The following is a 23,197-nucleotide window of genomic DNA, read 5'->3' as shown; positions in this document are numbered from 1 at the left end:
CAAGAGAAAATCAGAGCCCCTCTTGTACCAGTCCCACTGGTCAAAGAACCTCCTGTGCTAGGAGAACCTCTGTTCTGCCACCCCAGGCCATCCTGTATTGCCCACAGCCTGGTTGCAGAGGAGCATCCAGGATTAGGAAGCTCTGGGACGGGAGTTGGAAGCAACACAGACAGGGACAAAAGCACTGGAGGCATACGAGGGAGGATGATGCATCACACAGGTTCAGGGCTACTCTCTTCCCTTCTCTTTGCAGTCTCAAACATTTGAATTGGGACTTTGGAATGCACAACTCAGATGCCTTCTGGTCTCCTCCATCTGCCTCCTCCAGCTCATCCTTTCTGCCTGACCCTCCTACCACAATGAAACGCTGACATGTCCTGGGCCCATCAGGACCCTGTTCCCCGCTGTAGAGGTAGGGCCCACAGACACGGTGTCCTGGCCCTGCTGGGCCAGGCACAGAGCTCAAGCCAGGCTACCACCACAGAGGCAGGGTGCCATGGCCCGTCTAGGGCAGCCCACAGGCCAGAAGGACAGGTGGTGGAGGGCAGCACCACCATGCCTCGTCCTGGTGCGCAGCCTCCCTGTGCCAGGGGAACACGTGCTGATCGCATGACCTCCTGTGCCAGCTGGCTCTGCTTGCTTCAACTTCAGAGGAGAGCCCCATCTATCAGGGAAGATTCCCAGATTCACAGCAGACCTGTGGCTTTGGCAGGGCTGGGAACACAAGAGGAGACACGACGTGGTGCCTCAGTGTTCTGCTCACACACAAGGATCAACTGCAAGAGGCAGAAGGCAACACCAGCGTTGTGCTTAGAAGTGCACATTCACACTCTGAGCTCTGCGTGCTGTCTGGAATCCAGTGAGGAAACACTGACAGCTTCAAGCAACAGGCTGAATGCAAAGAGCTTTTCCAACTCCAGACACTGCTAGAAGCCTCTGCTTCTGAGGTCAGGATTGACAACAAGGCAGCAAACCCTTGGAAAATCAAAGCACAGCTCAGCCAGGCTCTGGTCACCCATGGCACACACATGGAGATCTGAAGATTAAAATGGTAAAACTCTACATGGTCCTGCAGCAAAAGGGCTCCCAAAGCCCCAGCACAACCAGCAGCAGAGACTACAGGCAGAAAGCAAGCAGAAAAGCAAAGCAGAGGTCTCTGTGGGCATCAAGGAGAAGTGTGTTGTATACTCACAGCCACGTCTGGACCGGACCTGCCCTTTCGTGCTGCCATAGTCTGGCACTTCGGCTGAAACCTGAGCCTGGTGTCCCCTCTCTCCCTCCTTGGTTATCTACTCCCCAGCTTTGAGAGAGGCAGTAAGTTACATTGCATTCTATCTAAAAATACAGGCTCCGTCCTCTCTCCAATGCAGACCCTGCAGGGATCGCCAACTGCTAATGGAATTTGTTCATTTTCTCTCCATTATTGTGTCAGACAGGATATTTAATACCAAGCCACCTCCGGAAAGCAAATGACTGCTGCCAAGCGCAGGGAGGGGGTCAGAACTGCAGGTACCACCTCGGGAACAGCAGAGGAAAAGCAGCCCCACAGATATGGCCAGGAACCTGGCAACTCACAGGTAACTCCTGCCACAGAGGAGAGGAGTTGATATATTCCCCCCTGACCCTCTGGATGCTGGGGCCCAGACCTTGAAAAACAGACCTTGAAAAACTCTAGCCAAGGCTAGAGTGTGTCAGAGGTGCTGCCCTTTTGTGCCTCATGCTCAGCATGTACCTTCCAGAGATGCACAGAGAGATGCAGGGCATCAGACACCAGCAGTCAGACCACACATTCCACCACAGAGGATGGAATAGCTCGGCTCAAATGGTAAAAGCAGATCCACTGTCATATTGTCCTTCTGATGTCAGGCTGCACAATGGGACTGCCTGCCTATTGCTCAGGGCAATTCATTCCCCAGGAAACAGAAGCACGGGCTGGGTCACTGCCATCTCCCGAATTTCAGCAAAAGGGACCACTGACAGCAAGAAATGCAGAGACCCCGTGAATATAAGTAGATGTGCACATCAAGAAGATACATACACGTATCCCAGTCAGCACCACCCCAACTCACCCAGACACAGACATATGCATTGCACAGTTAACACCACCCACTAACAAGCACAAAACGCAGCACAGACATGCCTCATGTGCACACACAGTCACTCGTTATCTGTGTGCCCCAGAAGAGACAGTAACTGCGTCCAGATGCAGAAACTGCCTCTGCTGATTTTCCTTTATTTGGAGTTTGCAGAGTTTTTTCTCCATTCTCCTTTGCCTTCCTAGCAATTTTCCAGGAAGGGGATATTCCAGGGGAGAAAATAAACTGCCTCACTTGCTGTTGTGTACCTCTTCCACTCTTATGTGGCTGCTAAATCCTATACACAGACATCATGTTCCACAGACTTGTGGAGATACAAGCTGTGAAGTGTCAGGAAGCTGCTGCCAGCAATTCCCCAAGAGAGAAGCCTCAGATCTGGACTTCGTTAAGTGCTCCAAGCCCTTCTAAAGTCAAAAACATAGCGTGGCACATCCTGCTGTGCTTCTACTCCCCTTTCTTTTCCTTCAGGACAAACCTTCCCTTGTCTGCTGACAATCTAAATTTTTCTCTTTCCCTCTGTCCTGGTTTCAGAGTCAATTATTTCTCATTGCACCTTTTCCTGGCTCTGAGGAGAGGTTTCTTCTGTTCTTTTTCCCGGGTGTCCTCCTGCTCTCACAGCATTAATGCCACTAGGGCCACCAGCCCCTTCACCCCTTCACCCCAACAGGGGAAGCCTGGAACCACCTAGAATTACCATTGCATTGTAGCCATGGCCAAGGCAATAAGCAAAGGGGAAGCCAAACCAGAGGCTCAGGCTGGATTTCAAGGGCTGCAGTCAGAGGTTCGTAAGCCTGCTGTGTCTCTGGCTGTGGGCAGTGTCCTGCTGTAATCTCTTCTGGCAGTGCCTGCTCTCACTCCCACCCAGGGAGGAGCTCCCACCAGCTCCTGCTGCTCATCACTGATAACAAAAGGGAGGGTCTTAGCATTGCCTCCTCCTGTAAAAGGTGGCCACACTTGACAGGAGCCCACTCGCTATTAGCTGCTAAATGCTATAAGTAGATGATTACCAAGTGTAAATAAGTTCAGGGACTTGTGCTGATCTCACAGTGTTTTCTGGGACATAAAGACAGGAAAGAAGCAAGTCACCACACTATTCCAGCCTGGCACACACGCATCCTGCTGCATTGCCCTCTTTACCCTGTCTGCCCACTTGTCTTTTCAGCCAAGCTGACAGAGAGCTTGGAGCAGTTCACGAGCAGCGGACAGAAGAGGTTCAGCAAGAAAACACCCGAAGGCTGGGCAGCACACAGTCACCCCTAACAACCAGAGAACCCCAGGACTGGCAGTGAGAAGCAAACCTGAATCCTTGCACCAAGCCATGTATTGCTATGGGCATCCTGTCTGGATGCTGTGGGAAGGTCCAACTCACATCTCAGAGGTCATCCAGTTACTTCCAGCTACTAGTGCCAGTGTCCTGGAACCTAAAGTCAGTGCTGCCAGCTGGGGACGTGTGATAAATCCTTGCCAAGGGCAACAGCCCTTGCCATTTGCTTTGACATTTCCTTGCTCATGGGGGCTTGTATCCAACAATGGGGCATGATCCTCACCTTTGAGGCATTATTTCCAGCAGAGACGCCAAAACCTCACATCAGTGAAGTGGTTTACTTTTAAGCAACTGCCCAGCCTAGGAATTTCTCTGGAGCCCATGCTCATTTGGACCTCTCTGCCCTGCAGATATTAAGTGCACAGGTTTGCAGGTGATAACCTCAGTCCTTTTTCATCAGATGAGAAGAATTTGTCAGTCCTCAAAACACACTAAAAGAGCTGCTAAGATTAAGAGCAGTTAAAGGTAACACCTAGGGTCCCCACAGGATAATCAGGGAAGATCAGGAGATTCAATTCAAAATGCTCAGAAACAGAAACCACACTATCTATTTTATGGGAACTTTCTCTCCTATCTGTATTAGCAAAAACTGGATGGTCTCAGTGGGGGCCTGCAGCAGAAACAAAACCTACTGGCAGGTTTCTGCCCTTCTGAGTAGAAGGCAGCATTCAGAAGAGTACAGCATCTCCAGAAAGACCACAATAGCAAAGCCTCAGGCAGTCAGCCAGCAGAACACCAAGAACAGACAGATACCGCAAACCCAGAAGAAAGAGAAAAGCAAAAGCATTGGGAAAAATAATCTGATGAAAGGATAAATTGAAATGCTTAAATTCTATTCTTTCCTCATCCTCATCCCTATCCATATGATTCAAGACAGATAAATCCATATGCCCAAGTTCTGTTCTCCCATCATCCTCACCTCTGCCCACATGATTTAGCACAGGTCCACAGATCTTAGTAGGACTGATGGGAGTCAAGGCACAAGAATGTACCAGCCTGAGTAAACCCTTTGTCCATGCTCCTTTCTGCTTGGTGGAGATTTCACAACAGCCCCAAAGCAGGTACCACAGAGGCTGATGGCTGATATGCCCAGCAGAGATCCCCAGAGCAGGATGCAAGGGGGAGCTCAACCACCTCGCAGCAGGTGAATCAGAGCATGCAGGACCTGCTCACATTCCCATGCAAGGGATAGAGCTGGAGAAGAACTTGGCACAACTGGCAAAGGAGAAATGTCAAAGCAGAAGAAGAAGGGAAGGAAGGCCCCTGGCAGGTTTGTGGGAAGGGAAGCAACCTGTCAATCAGCATTTTTACAGTGCTGAAGAGAGGGTAAGCTTTCCAGTGCCAGCATCAGACTGGCCTCTCCACCATGCACAATCCCCTAACATTACATAATCATAAGTAATGAGCTTTTGGAAAGGCCATTTTTGTGCACCCTTAACAGAAGAGGTAGTTCTGGACTGTCACTGGTGGTATAGGTCAGGGTCAAGGTTAACTCAGTCCCTGTTGAGCATTTTTGGACACAGATGACATCTGCGTTGCCATTTGGCTCCTTCCTCCCCCACTCACAGGTCCCCTTTCCTGGCTGCTCCAGCTGGAACAGGTTCAGAACTGCGAGGAAGGCAGATATCAGAAACAGCTTAATCTGCACAGAGCATGGCAGCAAGGAGCTGCCCCTACACAGCAGACTGATCTTTCTGATAAGGATCCCCTGGTGGGCTACAGCCCACACCTCTATGAAAGCCTGCAGTGCCTGCCTGCTGCTAATAGATTTTCTAAGTAATGTGCTCAAGATCTTACTTTGTCATTTGCAAACTATCGCTTTCCCTTTGAAGTACAATGCTGGGTCCAGCAGCAGGGGAGAGTGGAGAGTGAAACGGGCTGGTCCAGAGACCTGAACAGGAAAAGGAGACCAAAACATCTTTCCTTTCACACAGAGCCTAAGCAAAGCAAGAATTAACACAGCTCCTGCTCCTGCCAGCTGAGGCCATGCACACCCAGGGGAAAGCTGTCACTCTCCTTTGATGTTAGCAGGAGCCTCTGCTCTCTGCATATCCTGAAAAAGAAAAGCTATTTTTACCTCATCAAAAACTATATAGACTGTGACTGAAGACAATACATGACAGCTTTTTGCTCAGGCACTACACCTCTTCTAACAACATAACATTTACAGCTGCTGAGAGAGATGCAGCAGCACAGCAACTACTTTCTTATTTTCCTAATGCACTACCTTTTTTGGACCATGACATGGTTCAGGCAGGTCTGTGCAATAAACACTGGGGAGTGAGAGGGCTCTAGTAGGCTGCTGGTGCAAGGGGGAAATCAGAGGCATGCTCTGAGCCTGCCTTATGTCAATCTGGAACTAAGACACAGCTTCTGGACCAGCCTCAACCTGCCCTGGACTCTGTCAGTGCCCTCATGCTCCGGTGAGGTGCTGGAGTCCAAATCATACCATCAGGGTCTGCCCTGGTTCCCCTGTGGAGAAGCTTCCTTCTTCTTAGTGATACTTATAAACTGCTCTCGATTTCTGCAGTCTGTTCTGACTCATTCCCTACCTCTGCTCCAGCAGGACTAGTCCACACCTGCTTTGCCTGCCTGCATGAACAAAAGTGCACAGAAGGGCACTTTCTGCTGGGATCTGCATGCTGGGAGATATTACTGTACAGTTCTTGTGCTGTGGCTACCATAGATTTACTGCCTTCAGCCTTAAGCCAGGCTTGCCTGGCCAGTGCTTGGGGTGCAGCCTCTGTAAGCCATGCAGGGAAGAAAGCATTGACAGAAAAGCACCTGAAGCACAGGCCTGGTAATATATCTCTTCCAGCAGATCCCCCGTGAGGACATGCAAGCAAAGCCATTGCAGCACAGCCACCTGCTCCACAGCAGAGCTAGCGCAGCACTGTGCTGAGAGAAACATCATCCTGTGCATCTGTCCCAGCTCTCCAGAGGGGTAAAATAAGAAAGGTGATCACAGAAATCAACATTTACCATCATAACAGTGAAAAAAAAAAATCCAAACACACACCTGGGGGCAGCTCCCTCTCAGCAAAACAGTGGTGAGAAGGACAAGGCAAAGGGGACCTGGTTTCAATGACAGGCACTGTCACTGGCTCCAAGGATTACTTTAGTCAAGTTACCAATGACCTAAGAAGGGCAGTCTGCCTTCCTGCCAGTCTGAGGTTCATTTAGCTGCAACTGTTTGGGAAGAAGAGCCATTTTCTTTGGACTTAAGTTCATATTACCAGCCAGAATATACCTAAACTCCCTTGTGGAAACCAGCTGACATGATTCCTCTCCCCTTTTGTTGCCCAGTGAACCTCTGACCATGCCCAAGTACTCACCCTCAAGTAATGCAGGCATGTCATCACTGCAGGAGAAGGTCAGCTCACCCTGGACAGCCAGGGTCTGCAGCTCTGATCAATCCACTTACACTGAATGCTGCAGTCAAACCAAGCATGAGCAGACTGGAAGAGGTTTATCAGCAGCAGGACCATACCCTATCACCACTCACACACCTGACTGCAAGCCAGCACAACAAGGAGGCCCCTGTCTGGAGTCTGGAGATTACGGGTTGTCCCACGTCAGGGGCCTGGGGAGAGTTGCCAGGCTGGGCACAGTGTTTAGTGAATGTCATGCCTGAGCTGCACTTCATAAACACATCTGTGAGCTGCTAACAGGGAGGAGCCCATGTGCATGAACCCTGCTCTTCAAACAGTACAAGGGAAGATGAAACTTCAGCAATATAAAGCAAAATGACACAGCTTTGTGGCCAGAACCACACTGCCTCTTGGTCTATGCCACACAAAGCAGGCTGGGCCGGAGGGTTGTTCACAGGTCCCTGCAGACCTTGACTGGGCATAGTCCCAAATGGAGGACACCGAGATGGAACTGAAGTGGCAAATGAGATCTAGTGACAGCAGCTCCAGGCTCTTTGTAGGGCCTAGAGCCCACTGCAATACAATGAACGCGCCCCTTCCCCGCTTCTACCTGCACAGCAGACTCCTGCTCCAGCATCCCTTCAGGAGATCCTTGCTTGCAGCAAGAAGGCAAGGGGTCCACAGTGGTTGATGCATGCCCTCTCTGAAAGACACGCAAGGGAGTCACACCAGTTGTCCAAAGGAACAGACCTCCTGGAGACCGCTCCCATCCCACCCTTTCCTTGTGCTCCAGCTCAGGGTGACACTAAAGAGCCATGCCCGACTGGCTGGCAGGAGTCATCCCTCTTACTAGTGCTTTGCTTACCTCATCTCGGCTCCAGATGCTAACCTGGGGCCAGCCTGGCAAAGCACTTGGGGCACTGCAGGGGAGCCACACAGCTTGGTTTCTATTTCTAGCTACCACTCACCTGGCCTTTTTTGCCAGTTACAGGGTCAAGACGGCCAAGGTGCGTCCAGCTAGGCACTGGGCCAAACCAGTGAATGCATAGCCATGAGGTGATCACACCTGGAAAGGCCTAGGCAGTATACTGATAAGTAACGCTTCTGACATTTGCAGCTTCAGAGAGAAAGAAACAACTGCTCTGCCTGCTGTATTTCTCTGAGGAATTCCTACAAAACAGCCCAGTCCACCACCAGAAAACTTATATGAGCTGAGAGGCTGGAAAAGTAGATCAACAGAACATGTTAGGATGGCAAAATGCTTTGCATTACATAGAAATTGGGATTTTTACACTGAGCAAAGACCAAGTGCAGCATTAGCGCAAAGCAGAGTCCTTACCTCAGTCTAGGGAAAACACCTTCCCTTTGTCCAGTGTCATTCAGCACTTCCTTGGAAGTCTGGATTCCCGCTGATATTTGAGATAGAATAGACTCCACCTTCAGTTCAGGTAGAGCTCAAATGTTTGTTACCAAAAGGATGGGCACTGCAACTGCTGGCTGGTTGGCACACTGTGTTTGTTCTAAAAAGTGCTGCTGCTCTGAACCTACAGAGTCAGTGTTTATCAGTGCCTCAGATCCTGGTTCCACTCCCTCCAGCCCCATAGCTGCATGTCACAAACGCAAACACAAGTCCACACTCCGACACAGGCCATTACCAGCCAGAGCTCATGAACCAATTCAAAGTTGCTCCCTCAGCATAATGCAAACTTTCTCCAGATCCTGCATCCACCAGGATAGCATATACACTTGACAAAGCCCTTACCTGTGCCCTACAATCCATTTGGGCGTACCTCCTAGCACACCTCAGGGAAAAGCAGTGTAATGGTGCCCATGAAATTGCCCCCCTCACCCCTCCCATTTTGAGACTGGGTTTAGCTTCACTTTGTGCAACCTCGATTTGTGGTGACTTCCACAAATCCAGAAGGGGCAAACTCAAGCATGGGACAATCCCTGGATCAGCAAACCCTTTGGCTGCAAAGGACGAGCAGTCTCAGACTAGCTCAGTCCTACAGGTTTTTGGCTATCCAGTGATGCCTCATCCTCTCCATGAGGATGGAGATGGAAGAGGTAAGCCCTGTACAATGCCAGAAGGGACATGGGGTTCACCTTTGCCTCTGGCCCAGGATTCCCATACGCACCCTATGCCCACAGCCACAGCAGGGTGCAGGGAAGGAAGGCCTGTGACTGTGTCCAAGGTAGGCAGCAGCTGTTGTGACTGTGGGGTCTGGAATGGTGCCCACATGGTGCTGTGGCAGACGTGGTAAGATGGAATTTCCCCAGGTCCACCATTGAGGCAGAACCTTTCTACCACTGTGAGGAATGAGAAAAGCACCTAAATACAATGTGTTTGCAGGTCAGAGCTCTGCTGACAGACAGAGAAATATTACCACTAGGTATCACCCTGTCAAGCTTGGCTAAGCCACAAAGTCTCTGCTTCCCCACTAAGACCTGGAGTTTTGCCTGCAAACAGCCCTCAGCAATTTCCCTACAACTCAGAGGTACATGAAGGCACCAAGAGCTCAGGTCACTGATGTATCCCCAGTGGTTGGTGACATCCACATGGGCTGGCAGGTGACAGGTTGCAGCAGACCCATGGATCTTGAAGCAACTCTGTGGAGTTCACAAGGTTAATATTACTACCAGTCACACACCTAGAGCTCTAGAAGTAAAGGCGATTCCAGGAGCATGCGTGAAGGGGATCCTGTGAGGTGGGAAGTACCTGTCTGCTTTCTGCCTTCCCTGAAGTTGGGGGACAACAGAGCACTTTGCCTGGCATATGTAACACACTGAAAACCATTTCTTTCCCAGGCAGTTTGTGAAGTCAGTGGAGGCTCCATCTCTAAGAAAACCGGTCTCTTTGCTCCATTAATTGCTGTCCCTTGTTAATTGTAATTTCCTGAACACTTCCCATTGGTGCCTCTAATAGGTCTCATTCACTCATTACCACCTCACCTGAGGCATCTCCAAAAGTTGCCCCTGTCTAACTGTAGACAGGTGAAGTTGCATGTATCAGTGCTGAAAACTCATACCTCAGAGCAACTTGCTTTACTAGCAGTTTATCACTGTTATCTTGCCTGTTATATCTAACAGGAACATCTTGGCAGTTCTGGAGAAACCAACACTGTGAGCACAACACTGACTGAGAAATCAGAGCCCAGGACAGCTTAAAAAATGACAAATTCAACTCTAATAAATGAAGAGCTTTTATTTCCAAAATCTCTTTCCATTTTCATGACAACACCTCAAAAGACTAAGGTCTCAGGTCTCAGGTTCTTTAATACCTATCTATTTCTAGATGCTGAACTGAGAATGGGCTGCTCATTCCCCAAAATTTTATTTTGTGTCCCCTCCTTAGTGACATCTGAGCATATGATTGTCACCTTAAAGGCCTCAGAGACAACTGAAGGTGGACTCAGTGTCATGAGTAGCTTTTGTTGTACTCACAAAAGCTAACACAGAGTTAAAGTGGGACTCTGCAAAGGGACATTATTTACACTGGAAAAAACCAGGAATATTGTCTAAAAAAGAGCAAATTCATGTTGAGAAAAAGTGACCAAGAGTTATAGTGAATAATACCAAATAACCTCTGGGCATCCCAGTGGGCTTTAGGGACATTTTTCAAGTCAGGGTTCCAGTATTCTCTTAAATGCTGTTCCCTGGATGCTACAATATTTATCATATCCCCATGAAAAATAATTCCTCCCCCTGCTATCCTGAGACAGCTCCTGGGATGAGGCTCAGCATCCCTGGTGCCTCAGTGTCATTGCATTCTAGGTTCACAACCGAGATGAAAACATTGAATTCCAGCAGCAACTGCAGAGTCAGGGGTGAAGAGAAGCTGTGTCGGAAATTTAGAAGGAAGAGGTCTCTAAAGATAACTGCTCTTTCAGCTACAAAGAGTTTTGTTTTGTCAAGATACAAAGTTCTGCCTCTGACCTTTGGAGAAACTCTTCAGCTGTGTGATGATGTAGCTGTGAAGGAACGCAAGGCTCCTTCCTCGGTTTTGGTATCTGCCATGTAACCAGAGAAGTGATCGCCCAGCACCAGGCACTGGCTGCTGCCAGTCTGTCCTCAGCTGTTCTTCCCTTCATGTAAGGGAATGAGGAGTATAGTGTGTGCAGAAGAGAACCTTAAACACATCACTTTGGAGAAGAGTAAATAACGTAACAATGGGCTTTAATATTTTGAGGCAGCTGTATATGCCTTTGCCCAGGGAAGGAAGTGCAGCCCTTCCTGAACTCAGCCACTTGAGAAATGATGCCAGGATGAGTCCAGGACTGCAGACACTGAAGAGAGCTGCTCCTCCCTGAGCACTTGCAGTACCCTTCTGGTGCAAGGACATGGATCCGCACGGGTTCACCTTACTGCAGTGTGTCTCCTTTCTCTTTAGAGAGGAAAACACTCCCTGTGCTCCTGTCACCTGCTGAGGCTCCCAGGATCAGCCAGGCTGCCAGGTTCCAGTCAGCAAGCTGTTATCTCAGGAAACGTCAGTGTAGTTTTAAAGCTGAGTCAACAACAGAAGCTGAATAATTTAAATGTTTAGCAATTCTGTTACTGCTGCCCAGCCATGGATAACAGCAGGTACACAGAAAAACTGTGGCGCTGTCGGGCCACTTCTTCCTGTTGAGAGAAAGCAGCAGTGATACAGGCATAATAAAGTGGCTAAGGATGCTCTGCAGAGCTGAGATAGATGCTGCAGCTCAGAGCAGGCAGCCGTCGGAGCATCACACGGTTTCACTTTCCTGTGGTGTTTGTGGCTTCCAGCATGGTGACTTGGGACTTCACAGGAAGTCCATAGGTGCTGCTGGTGCCTTGCCTTTCCGACGGCTGATCCTCAGTTTCCAAAGTGCTGGAATCATTAGCCATGAGCAACAGAGGAAACACATGAGCGGTCCACACTGACACCTGCTCTTTACCTTTCTGTCTGAGGAGGAGCTGTGCAATGTGATGTGGTGGGAGGGGGACAAAGATTTGTTGTACACAAATATTCCAGCCCTTGCCCTCTATTGGCCTCTACATCTCCTTTGTTGTTGAGGGGAGGGCAGGGAAGCCAATTTGCAGGCACTTCTCTCCAAATCTCTCTAAAAATCGGCATGCAGAAGCATGGAACAAATGAAAAGAAACCAAATGGACTGGATTTGCAAAGCTCAGCAGCTAACAGACACAAGAAATCTCTTCCTGTCATAGTCCTGATCTAAGAAACCATTTTGTGGTCATTTATCAGTTCAGAGCTATTTAATCTGTGAGATTCCCCATGGAAATTCAGAAATACAAATTGAATAGATCTCCTTATGGCTGTGTTTCTTGAACTATGCACTGCTGCCTCCAAAGGCATGATTTTGGAGATGAAGCAGACTGCTCTCTTACTCCAAGAGATAGCTGCCTTGTACTAGCATAAGCACAGTTTAGTTCTTGGGGAGGAAGCAGTCCGAGCCCCAAACCAAGATGTTTCAGCAGTCTTTTGCCCCTTCCTGCACCCACACTGAGCAGACAGACAGCTTCATAGCATGTGCCTCCCTGGCATAATACCATGACTTATCAGGTGTTCTTTTTGATCATCATTTGAACAAGCCAGGCAGCACAACTGAAAATGTCACCGCACTGATTTATCTTATTTATACTTATTCAAGCATAAAAACTCAGAAAGTCAGATTCTCAGAGTGAAGACATGAAAGAGATGCAGAGCTCCCAAAGGAAAGGAATATTCATGTCCCATTGTTTATGCTATGGCTTAGTACTGTGCTATCCTGGCTGCAAAGAAGATATCTGCACAGATAAAATTGTTCAGCAACCTCTGCATCCAGCTCTCTTATCCAGTAGACCAGAACACATCTCACCCACAAGATTAGCATCCCCTGTTTGTCCCCCTCTTAGAGACCAGGCAGTTCTGAGAGCAAAAAGCATCACCAACTCAGCCTGAATCTGAAAAATCCCAGTTCTGGAAACTCAGAATTTGGCATTATGCCCACAATATGGGCCAAGGGCAAATCACTTCTTAATTACTGCTCATGGTGCAGATTTCAGCTTTCACTCAGACAGGCACCAATTTGAAAGAGGTAACAAGACTCTTCTCAGGCTGCAGTTAATCCACCCCAGCTATTGATCCTGTTGGATCCACTGGTCCTGCTGTAACTGCAAGACTACAGATAACTGAGAGATGCCTAAATGTTATGGGATCTCAAGACCAAGAGATTTCCAGCCCTTGGCTGCAGTGCATGCCTCGAGGCAGAACAGACTGACCTCCTGTGAGAAAAGATGAATGCACAGTCCTCACCTGGCAGGCTGCACTGTACTTCTCTTGAAAAGAATCTGCTCTGCTACTGAGCATCAAGCCAGAGAGCAAGAACTCATATTTTGCCCCACACTTTCAGTGTACCTTTATTCTCAGCCATCCAGTCTCTGAGGTATACCTAAATACCACAGTCTGCACCCAGATGATTTTGCTCTGTCATGTTCAGGCAGTTTGACAAAATATTTTCTCCTTTAGTATGAAGGAGAAAATAGTCTGAGGGTCACAAGTCTGAGGGTTGTCTATTGCTGTGACAGCACAAGGAATAGGCAGGGTGCTCAAAATTACCTACTTTGCTTCATCAAACCACCCATCTGTCTCAAGTGCCTATCTCCACACACCCTCCCCCCTGCCCCCCCCCCCGCCCAGTCATCTGATATGTGCATGTCCAAATATGTCACACATGTGCCTGTCCCCTCAGCAGATACTGGCTGGAGATGCTAGATCACCCAAATGAGTAATGTTCACAGAACAGTAATAAATGCCCTGGGGCCATTTTACAGTACACAAGGAGTAGGACACACAGCTTGACAGACTCACAGTGAAGATCAACAGCTGCCCCTTGACTGAGCTGCTGTAGAATGTTACTCAGCCAGACCAATATCGTATTTTCACAGTGTTTAAAGCTCAGCTTTATGTTCACTCCTGGAAATCCACTGCATCCAGCATATCTGGAGCTGCAGGGGGATGGAAGAGGCACCTGAGGCCAGTATCCTGAGGGTAGGCTCACTGAAGCAGTTTTGGGCTCCTATGGAGTCAACACTTGAAGCAGGACTCACCGCTCAGCTCCCTTGAGAACCAGAGGAGAAAAACAAGCATATCTAAGGGTATAATTCAGCTGACCTACTTCCACATGTGGCATAGCATGCAAAGGACTCCCTCCTCCTCTCTCAGGCTGGAGGGAGCTGAGGTGAGCAGTTCAGATGCGGAGGTCTGCACCACAGTACTCCTGGGCTGGGGCAGACCATCCCCTCACACAGAATGATGCCCACAGATGGCACTGATGTGAGAAGAGCAGCCCCACTCTAGCCCAACACACCCAGCAGCACAATCCCGTCCCAGAAACATCCAAATCCTCTCAGCTGCAGTTGCCATGGTAACGCCAGAGCCAGGATCCACCAGCCTTTGATGTTCAGATCTGCTCAAAGCGTGCAAAATGTTTAAAGTGTGCAAAATGCCATTTGGAGCTGGAGAGCTGGGTGGAAGAGCAGCTGGCTGCCCCAAAGATGGAAGGCCCTCCAAGGAGAAAGTATTAATGCTGTCCGGCACCACTTCATCTCCCTCCACAGCCTGTCGTTCCCAGGATGCTGCTGCTTCTGTGCCCCAGCTCAACCACTTAAGGGAGTTTAATATTTAACATCAGACAAGTGCTGCTTCACAGTGTAATTTGGGTTATTAATAAAAAAATCCCCCTTCCCCCTAATGATTAAAAAATAGATTGCTGTTACTCCATGTTATCAGTGCTGGGAGCTGAGCCCCATGAGAGTGCTGGCCTCAGAGCCTTTAATGGGGAATTGAGAAGGGATGAACAGCCAGAATAGCCAGCAGAGCGAAGTAAGATGCAGCACAATGCGGTCCCCATCTTCCATTCCATCACAGCAGAGAGGAGGAAGTAATTCCACATGACACACAGGTTGTGCCAACCACAGGAAGAGCTGGATGTCTGATCCCCTCTCCAGCACCACAGAGAGATCCCCTGCATGGCAATGACACCTCTAAGCTTGTGACTGCACTATTGCTCACCTCACAAAACTTACACTTTTGTAACATTTAGCACTATGATTCCCTGAGGCTTTGCAAAAAAACAGTGCTGTCAGCACCAGGAAATGCTTGACACTGACCCTGCATCCACCTACCTTACTGAGCTGCCAGGTCGGGGTGGTTCAGTACAAGCCAAGATGCTCTGAAGTATGAGGGCAGACAGAAAGATTTGAAACATCAGAGGGATTTTTATGCCAGACTTCTGAAAGAATTTGCTTTACAATATGAAACACAGAAACCCGAAGTAGTTGCCTGCTTCACAGAGAAGTAGTCTCTCATACATAGAGAACATGTGTCCTGCACTCTGTCATTCCCACCACTTTAATTTTAAGATTCAGCCTTCTCTGCAGCTGCAAAGTTTCCTTGTATTCTTTTGCCCTCTTGCTAAACTAGTGATCCTATATGCAGAGGAAGAGGAGGCAGCCTTCAGTGGGCCACAGAAAAGCTACAGAGCTTTTTTTTCTAGGAGCTGGAGAAACAAAGGGCTCAAAAGAATCAGAATGTAATTACCTAAGAAAGATTCTCACTGAACAGAGTCAATCCACGCACACAAACACTTTATTGGGAAAAGCATCACAGCATTTCTGACAGCAGCTATAGAGGACCCTGGACACCAGGCTCATAAAGGCAGTTCAACCTAAAACTTTAGACTTCCTCCTCTTGACTTCTTGAGGGAGCCTAAGTATCTGCTTTACAAGCAATACTAACGCTGTGTTTGTCTGTGAATGGAATCAAACAGTAAAGAAATCCTATTATTTCCTCTTTTGGCTTCTTCAAGTTCTTTTCAACAGAAAAGACGAGCCATTTTCACCTGCCAGCAGGCAGAGGTTGAGAAACCATTTTGGCTAGGATGCCCACTGGGGCAGATATGTGAGAGTACCAGTTCTACTACAGCTGCTTTGCTGTGTTACCTGCTGACCATGGTTTGGAACATGGGCCTGCTGGAAGCCTCCAGTATTTTACTCTGTCCTTCTACCTTTTTGCAACTGTTAGTGGCTGTTCAGAGGAATAACATCCTCCAAACATGTTTGCATGTATGTTTTTTCATGCTGGTTTTCCAAAACATAGCCAAAATTAGGTCTTTGTTTTCATGGCAGGGTACTTAAAGAGATTCCTGGATTCTTTGTTGTTTCCTGGCACCTCCCAGTCAGATCAATGGCATGTCATATATCCCTTTTAACTTAAATGAAAAAATTATATATATATATCTATTTTTCCAGGCACTTTTTATTATTAAAAAAGCCTAATATTATACCAGCAATTTTCTGGCAAAGCTTGGCAGTAAACAGCAGACAGCTTGAGGGTGGGGAGCTGACTGCAGCAGCTGCAGCTCCAGAAAGAGGACAAAAAGCATGTTACTTGCTTCATTTGTGGCGTTTGTTTTTTCCCCAGAAATCTCCAAAGAACAGTAAAGGAAACTCTGAAGCCTCTTCCTCTTCTGATCTCTCTTTTTTTTTTTCTCTTACTGTTTTACAATAGGTTCTTACCATCAAGAACAAACTACAGGTTCTTATCTTATTACTGTGGACTTTCTCCAGCCAAAAATGCGGCATTTATTTCTAGTAAAACAGACAAAAAACACACCACCTCTGCAGAGACAAAGTCTGTTCAGACTAAAGCTCTCAATATGCAATGCCCCTTATCAATGATGAACCTTATCTCCACGTTTCATGAGGAAGTTGCATCACTATTGCAGCTGTGAGCAGAGCCTCTTGATCAGCTGCTCCAAATGTCTTCGCAGCTTTCTTAGCTCTAAGGCATGACTTTAAAGTGAAGTGTATTAGTCAAAGATGTCAGCTCCTCTTCCTAAATATCTGCAATTTACCCACAAGTGTCTGGCTATCCAGGAAAGGCAGAATAAATGTCCCTCATTGACCCTCTGCTGAAGATGATGGCGGTGCCACACTGTGCTGAGAGGAGCAGTAGGCAAGTGCTGCTGATTGCTGTGGAATGTTGTCAGGAGACAGCAAATGCTGCTGCCTCACATTTTGACTGGAGAGAAGGTGTTTATGCCTTATTGAACTGCTGCTGGCCTTGGAGGACTTACCTGACAGGCCTGAGAAGCACATCTCACCAGTGGCGGGGATCAGTTCACAAGTTTTGAAAAGCAATTTTGCTGATACAGTACTGGTGGACAACAGATATTTTATACTTTTGCCCTGTGATACTGCAGCTCCTCTTACAGAAACCTCAGCTCTGCAGCCATTTGACAGCAGGCTGACAGGAAGCATTTTTTCCCAGTCCTCACAGAAAGAGGGTCAGCCTGCTGACCATCATGCTGCTCTTTAACAGGAGCACATTGCTATGCATCAGTGCAGTGGCACATCCAAGCTGCGTGTAAAGAGAGCTGCCATGCCATGCTCCGCTGAGCAATTCTTGCTTGGACCAAACCTACTGTCACTGTGAGCTAAGCTGATTGTGCCAGGAAAAGAGGTGAGGAATGAAAAAGCATAGAAAAGTAAAGACTTCAAGACAAATACTGATTCCATCCAGGCATCTCCTAGCGCTGAACCCCCCTGCCCCCCCATGCCAAAGACAGTGCCTCACAGATGCAACTTCTCTTTCAGCATTAAAGATGGGAAGAACTATTACACTCCCCACTGCAGTAAAAGCAACTCTAACATCAAAAGCCAATTCAGTAAGATTTCCCTTTCTTAGAACTCTGTAGCACCCCTCCCCACACACACAGACTCTCCCGTAGTCCACTCCCTGTTCCCACTGTCAGCCTGAGTACTTTCATTCACCACAAGGTAAATGGAGAGGGAAAATAAATTAAAAAATCACTCCAGAGAAATTCCACACAGAGATTTACAAGTCAAGAACACTAGATTACTGAAATTTAGCATCTTATGTAAGGACACACTATTTACTACTATAATCAAATACATGGAAAGCATTTACAGTAGAATATTATTGACTCAAACAGCAGTGTGAGAAGCTACAAGATGTATCTATATGATTATAGCACACAGTAAAAGTTCACACTTCAGTCATCAACAGACTACAGCTGATTTCTTTTACCCTTCCCCTCCACATTCAGATCAACGCAATAAAGAGCTTGGTACATAGGGAAGTGTACTGTTAAAGCTGAACCTGTCCTTCAGTCACCCCACACCTGTCTCTCACACCCACCAAAAAGCACATTCTCATAGCATTTATCTTATCCTTTGATTGGTGTTGTAATCAGCAAGTCCTGGGAAAGACACAGTGCTTCTCATTCCAGGCATGGTATCCTGAAGGAACTAAATGGACTCAATACACTGCATTTCCTGTAGAGTATCTGGACACCTTAGTTTTCTGGAGAAATGACACTGTAAGAAAGTGATAATATTTATTATTCCTTTGCAGAGACTGTCACACGGGTTAAAAATCAAACATAGTTTGTATTCTGCAAAGGGTTTCAGCATGCTGTTCTCTGCATTTCTCATTTAAAAGTTCCAGCATAGGCACATGAATGCACCCTACAGACTGTGCAAAGTCCTGTCACCACGGTGAAGGACCATAGTCTTCACTTCAGCTTGCTGTCTTGCTGGAGCATGTTTTCTCTTAAACAGGAATCTTCCCAGTGGCCTGGCCACACAAGCACAAACATGCGCGCGCACACTCTCTCCTTCCTTCCTCATCTCTGTATAAATATAGAAACCTCATCTGTTTTCTAAATGCTCTCCTGCTGCTGCATTCTTTCCTTCTGCCTCCCAAGACACTTCAGTGAATACCTGCCGCTTTGTCTCTGCTGTAGATTTTTCACTAAGGATGCAATATTTTGAAGCCACAGACTTAACAGAGTCCCCTACACTTGCAGCCCTTACACAGAGATGTATGGCTCTGGCTTAACATTTCACCTAGTCAGCAAAATCTCATTTGCAAATAGGAAGGGAGATTGAATTTTCGCTGCTGCTGGCAGAGTTGAGGCTCAAAACATAACATAATCAGCTGTGAAAGAAAATGTGAATTTTCAGATGGCTCTGTCATGCTGATAAGTGCCTAAGAGAGAGAAGGTGTCAGGAACTTCCCTGCACCTAGAAAGCTGCCCTCTACTCATCGAAGGTTTTAACAAGGCTGGCTCACCTAATCCAGAGCTAATGCTTTCAGAACCTACCCTCGTGGCATTTTGAGAGCTGGCGGTGAGGACTGCAACAAAGGTGTAAGTAGGCCAGGGAACCCAGAAATCTCTACAATCCTTGATCCATCCTTCCATCACACCACTGGTGATGCTGCACCTTTCCAGACCCCCACAGAGAGGTTACATTTCTGAAGAACCTTGACACACTTAGACAATTAAAACAAATTAGCATAATTCAGACTAAACTTCTAATTTTAGCACTCCATAAATCTGCTTTCCTTTGAGCTCAGATGTAGCTTGCTGTACCTCAGCTTCACCACACTGCAGGCAGCTTCCTATGGTGGATAGACTAAGCCCACCGGGCTGTCACGTGCAGAGCTTTTATGAAGGCACCGTCCTTTGTGCTCTGCCTCCTAAAGGCATTTGCTCCAGGCAGGACTCGTCCCTGCATTCAGCCAGTGCTCTCCTGGGGCAGACATCCTGGTTGAGGTGCCAGGGACAGAGGATAGGACACAGCTTGAAAGAACTTGCTCCTGAAACAGATTTTGGAATGCTACAAGATTTCAGATGCTGCTCACCTCATTTCAGCACAGTGGGCTCACCAAGCACATAGAGATACCGTTATTATCTGAATAATTTAAGAGCCTGCAGAGCAGCAGTGCAGAATAGCACCAACATCCCCCCAGTGCTTTCCCCCACCAGCGAATCCCTGCAACAGCGGATGCTGCTCCCACCCAACATCCCTCACATCCAGATGCCCGTACTCCGCCCCTGTTCACCCCTCCCCATCACAGGGAAAGGAGACAAAGCAGCTCTTGTGCTCTGAGACTCTGCAGGCAGCATGGTCCTTTCTCCTGCTGATGAGCTCCAGCCTGCAGGTAAGATATCAGCAGCTAGTGAAGACCTAGGTGGCTGACAATCATGTCACATCTCTGGCAGGATCTACTGCCACTGAATGCAAGAATCTCAGTAGCCTAATCCAGCGATGGCAGAGTGGCCAGACATCCATGGGAGCAGGACACAGTGGAGCTCAGAAGTCCAGTAATCATGGAGATGTTCTGAACCATCTGCAACCAGGTCTGCTGAAATCCTTTGCCCTCCTTCTGTCCATCACTCTTTCCTCTGCATCCTCTCTAAAGCCAGCACAAGCTGAAGGCTGCTGCAAAGTAACAGCCATTTGAAAGGATGCAGGCGAGCAAAGAGAACAGACCCAGCGGCTGCTCCTTGGCAGCACTCCAGCAGCGATTTCTCACCCCAGTTTCTCATGTGCTTATTGCATAATTCTGACAGAGGTGTCTGGATATTCTATCTCAGAATCCTAAGCACAGACCACCTTGATACACCCTATCAGTGAACAGTCAGTGAGTGACCTCTTTTGCTTGTCACACAACAAGCACAAGCATGGTCACCCTATATGACTGTTCAACTGTCCTACTAAGGAATCATCTGTAATTTCTCCTCTGTCTGATTGAGTTTGTGGCTGTTAGTCCAAACCCTTCCTGACTTGTTCTAGTTACCACATTTCCCTAGCTTCCTAAGGATGGAAAAATTCGTCCATGTAAAAGCATTCTCATCAGCATCCTCCATGCCACTGCAATCATCTCAGTGTTGCTTCTCCCAAGTCACCTCACATGCCTCAGCTTGGAGTTTCTTCTGACAGTTGTTATCAGCCATTTCATTGGCCACATTTATTCCTTATCCATACTTGATTATACAAAGGGGGTCACTTGATCCTCTGTCCTCCCTTAGCTTTTTCCCACCATTTCACTCCAGCTGGGGGAAGAGCACTCTCTCTGCCACAGCTCCTGCCAAATAGAAACACCTTGCTCTTGCTTTCCCACATAATTCAAACCCTCTCTCACAAATTTCTTGTCTCCTTCTCCAAAGCACCCTCCCAACCTCTCCTGGCAGGATGTATTTCAGTGTGTAAGAGTGAGCACTAAAACATTTCCTGCTGCAGCAAGCAGAAGCAGTACTGCACTAAGGATAGTTGCCAGCCTGTACTGTGGAGATCCATAAGCCCTCAGGCTGGTCTCTGTGCTGTTTCCAGGAAACTATCAACTAGAAAAAAGCCAAGGAGTTTTATGCAGCGAGTTTGTTATTAGGAATCACTTACTATTCAAGAATGCATTGTGGGAGGAGATTCTCTACAAATCCATAAGAAGAGTCTATCTTACCTTTGAACACTTGCAAGACAAAGAAAGTAGACAGAAGCAGAAAGAAAAAAGGTTTGTTCCTCATTGTACCCTCTCTGCTCTCCCCACCAAAAAAAAAGTAAAAAAAAGCAGTAATTCAGGCTGCCTTGTTCATTTGTTCTTTAGATGCCCAAGCAAAGTTTGCTCTTAATGTAGCAACAGGGTGTATCACATCTTTCATACTAATAATTTATCATTTAAGCACTGATAACAATCATCATAAGAATTTCCTTTCGAGCTTTTGGTTAGATTGTTCTTTAATACTGTAGCCCCAGTCATACTGCACACAGACTGAGTATGCTCTCACGTGTGTACTTGAGCAGTTCTTTGGACATTATCGGTGCTTCTGCTGTTACTGAAGTCCTCTTGCTATTTGCTGCACAGCACCCCTGTCGTAGACATTTGAGAGGTTCCAGCCTCCTTCTCCATGAATGCTGCATGTCATGAGCATTCATGACAGAGAAGCACAGCTGGAATCTGCATCTTTGTAGGGAGGCAGATGAAGGTGTCTGCCCCTGTTTATGCTTGACTAGATCTTTGGCTGAATTTACTATCAGAATAAGTTCACTTCAATAGGAAGAAAGATTTTCATTCAAGTGCTAACTTTTATTTATTAGTCTCAGTCAAAGCATGTCACATTACAATGACACCAGCCATCGATTGTGGAAGCACCTGGTACAGCTGCAAGTTGCTTGTAGATGTATGTTTGAGACAAGAGTAAGCCAAGTGTTTTGGGCCCCAGTTTGGGGATTGGACAGTTTGGGCCCTTTCTAACAACCCATTTGGTGAGCACTGCCAATGCTTCCAGAATTCCTGGCAGGGGATTTGGTCCATTTTCTATCTTTACTATGAAACTACAATAAGTCACATGCAACTCAAAAAGGACTCAGTAACTGTGTTCACATAACAAGCTACAGAGCTGCCTCACAAATAGTATCTGAACATCACTTTTCCACAAGGTGTTTTGCTGCTGCCCACTGACCCTGGCAAGGACAGGACTGTGTCTTGGAAGTTCTCTGCATGACTTCCCAGTGAGGGCTTCCTGCTGGGGTAGCCTCACCACATCTGCAAGGAACAGAAGGAAGTGTTCTTGAATATGACTGCCTCTCAAAACCACAAAAAGAAACATATAGCTGCATCTAAAGTGCAGATACCATTTCTGTCAATCACTAGTTCCCTGTCAGTGCTGACAGCCACATCAGAAACTCCACGTGCAGCTGTGGAGCAATGACAGAATGGCTCTGGTCCCCTGTAAACTGCCCATCTAAGAAAAATACAAGGAGATTTAAAGCTAGGATCATGCAGTAGGAACAACAAGAAGCCAACCCAGATGATGCTTGGTACATTCTCTAATGGCAGTGAACTGTTAATTCACACTCTCTTTTGCTCACGTCTGCTCTCTGTCACACCTTCCTGTGTGCAGTGCATCCTCAGAAGTCACTAACACATTATGCCACAGCCCTGGTAAGTCCTCACAGTTCAGCACTTGCACTAAATGTGGCAACACCAGGACTATTGAACACTTGATCTCTGGGGTCATCCTAATATTGAGACAACCTTCAGCCACTCTGCAGAGCACACAGAGCAGGAACACTCTTCAGGACATGCCTGGCTGTTTCATGTGATAGTGCAGCCCAAAGCACAAGTGCGCCTGGCCTAGACAGAGAGCATGGATGAGTGACAAGATACTGCTCCTTAAATCCTTGATGCAGCCCCTGTCAAATGAAAGCTCAACTGTCATCATCTTCAATTGCAAAGGTTGGGTCCAGGGAATACTGGAGGAGTGACAAGGTTATACATCTGGACTGTCCTTGTGGCAAGAGACAAACAAGAGGTACAGAACACAAAAATGGACAGTACAAGGTCAGTCAGGTTATTGTTACATGCACTTAATATAAAACTCAAGAAATTGCCATGGAAACTGGAAAGCAACAAATACAATCATGGTCCAAGAAGAAAGCTTTTAGGCAACACAGCATTAAATAACAGAACTCACTGCCTCCAGGTATCACAGAATACAAGGTTCTTTCAGGATTCAACTGTGCAGTTCATGGGACACATACAACCACACAAAAATTCCAGGAAATGCTAAAGAATG

At 47.3% G+C, this 23,197-nt stretch overlaps 1 protein-coding gene across 11 annotated transcripts in view; it reads right to left on the bottom strand.

Annotated features, from left to right (window-relative positions):
* Positions 1-23,197, bottom strand: part of ANK1 (ankyrin 1) — a 55,756-nt gene that overhangs the window by 29,610 nt on the left and 2,949 nt on the right. For 2 of the 11 annotated variants that reach the window (XM_085080702.1, XM_085080705.1), the window contains exon 1: positions 7,402-7,456. The exons of 2 other annotated variants lie outside the window; for them this stretch is intronic. In XM_085080702.1, the coding sequence (XP_084936828.1) occupies positions 7,402-7,428 (27 nt within the window). In that variant the 5' untranslated portion in view covers positions 7,429-7,456. Of the gene's footprint in view, positions 1-1,192; positions 1,301-6,755; positions 6,914-7,401; positions 7,469-23,197 lie in introns of those variants that run through there. 7 more of the 11 variants (XM_085080700.1, XM_085080701.1, XM_085080710.1 and 4 more) reach the window with 6 other exon arrangements.

Source organism: Lichenostomus cassidix, chromosome 22 (genome assembly GCF_008360975.1).
Source record: "Lichenostomus cassidix isolate B80296 chromosome 22, HeHo_3.0, whole genome shotgun sequence".
Lineage (NCBI taxonomy): Eukaryota > Metazoa > Chordata > Aves > Passeriformes > Meliphagidae > Lichenostomus > Lichenostomus cassidix.
The sequence above is the reverse complement of the archived record's forward strand: the minus strand, read 5'-3'. Positions and strand labels throughout refer to the sequence as shown.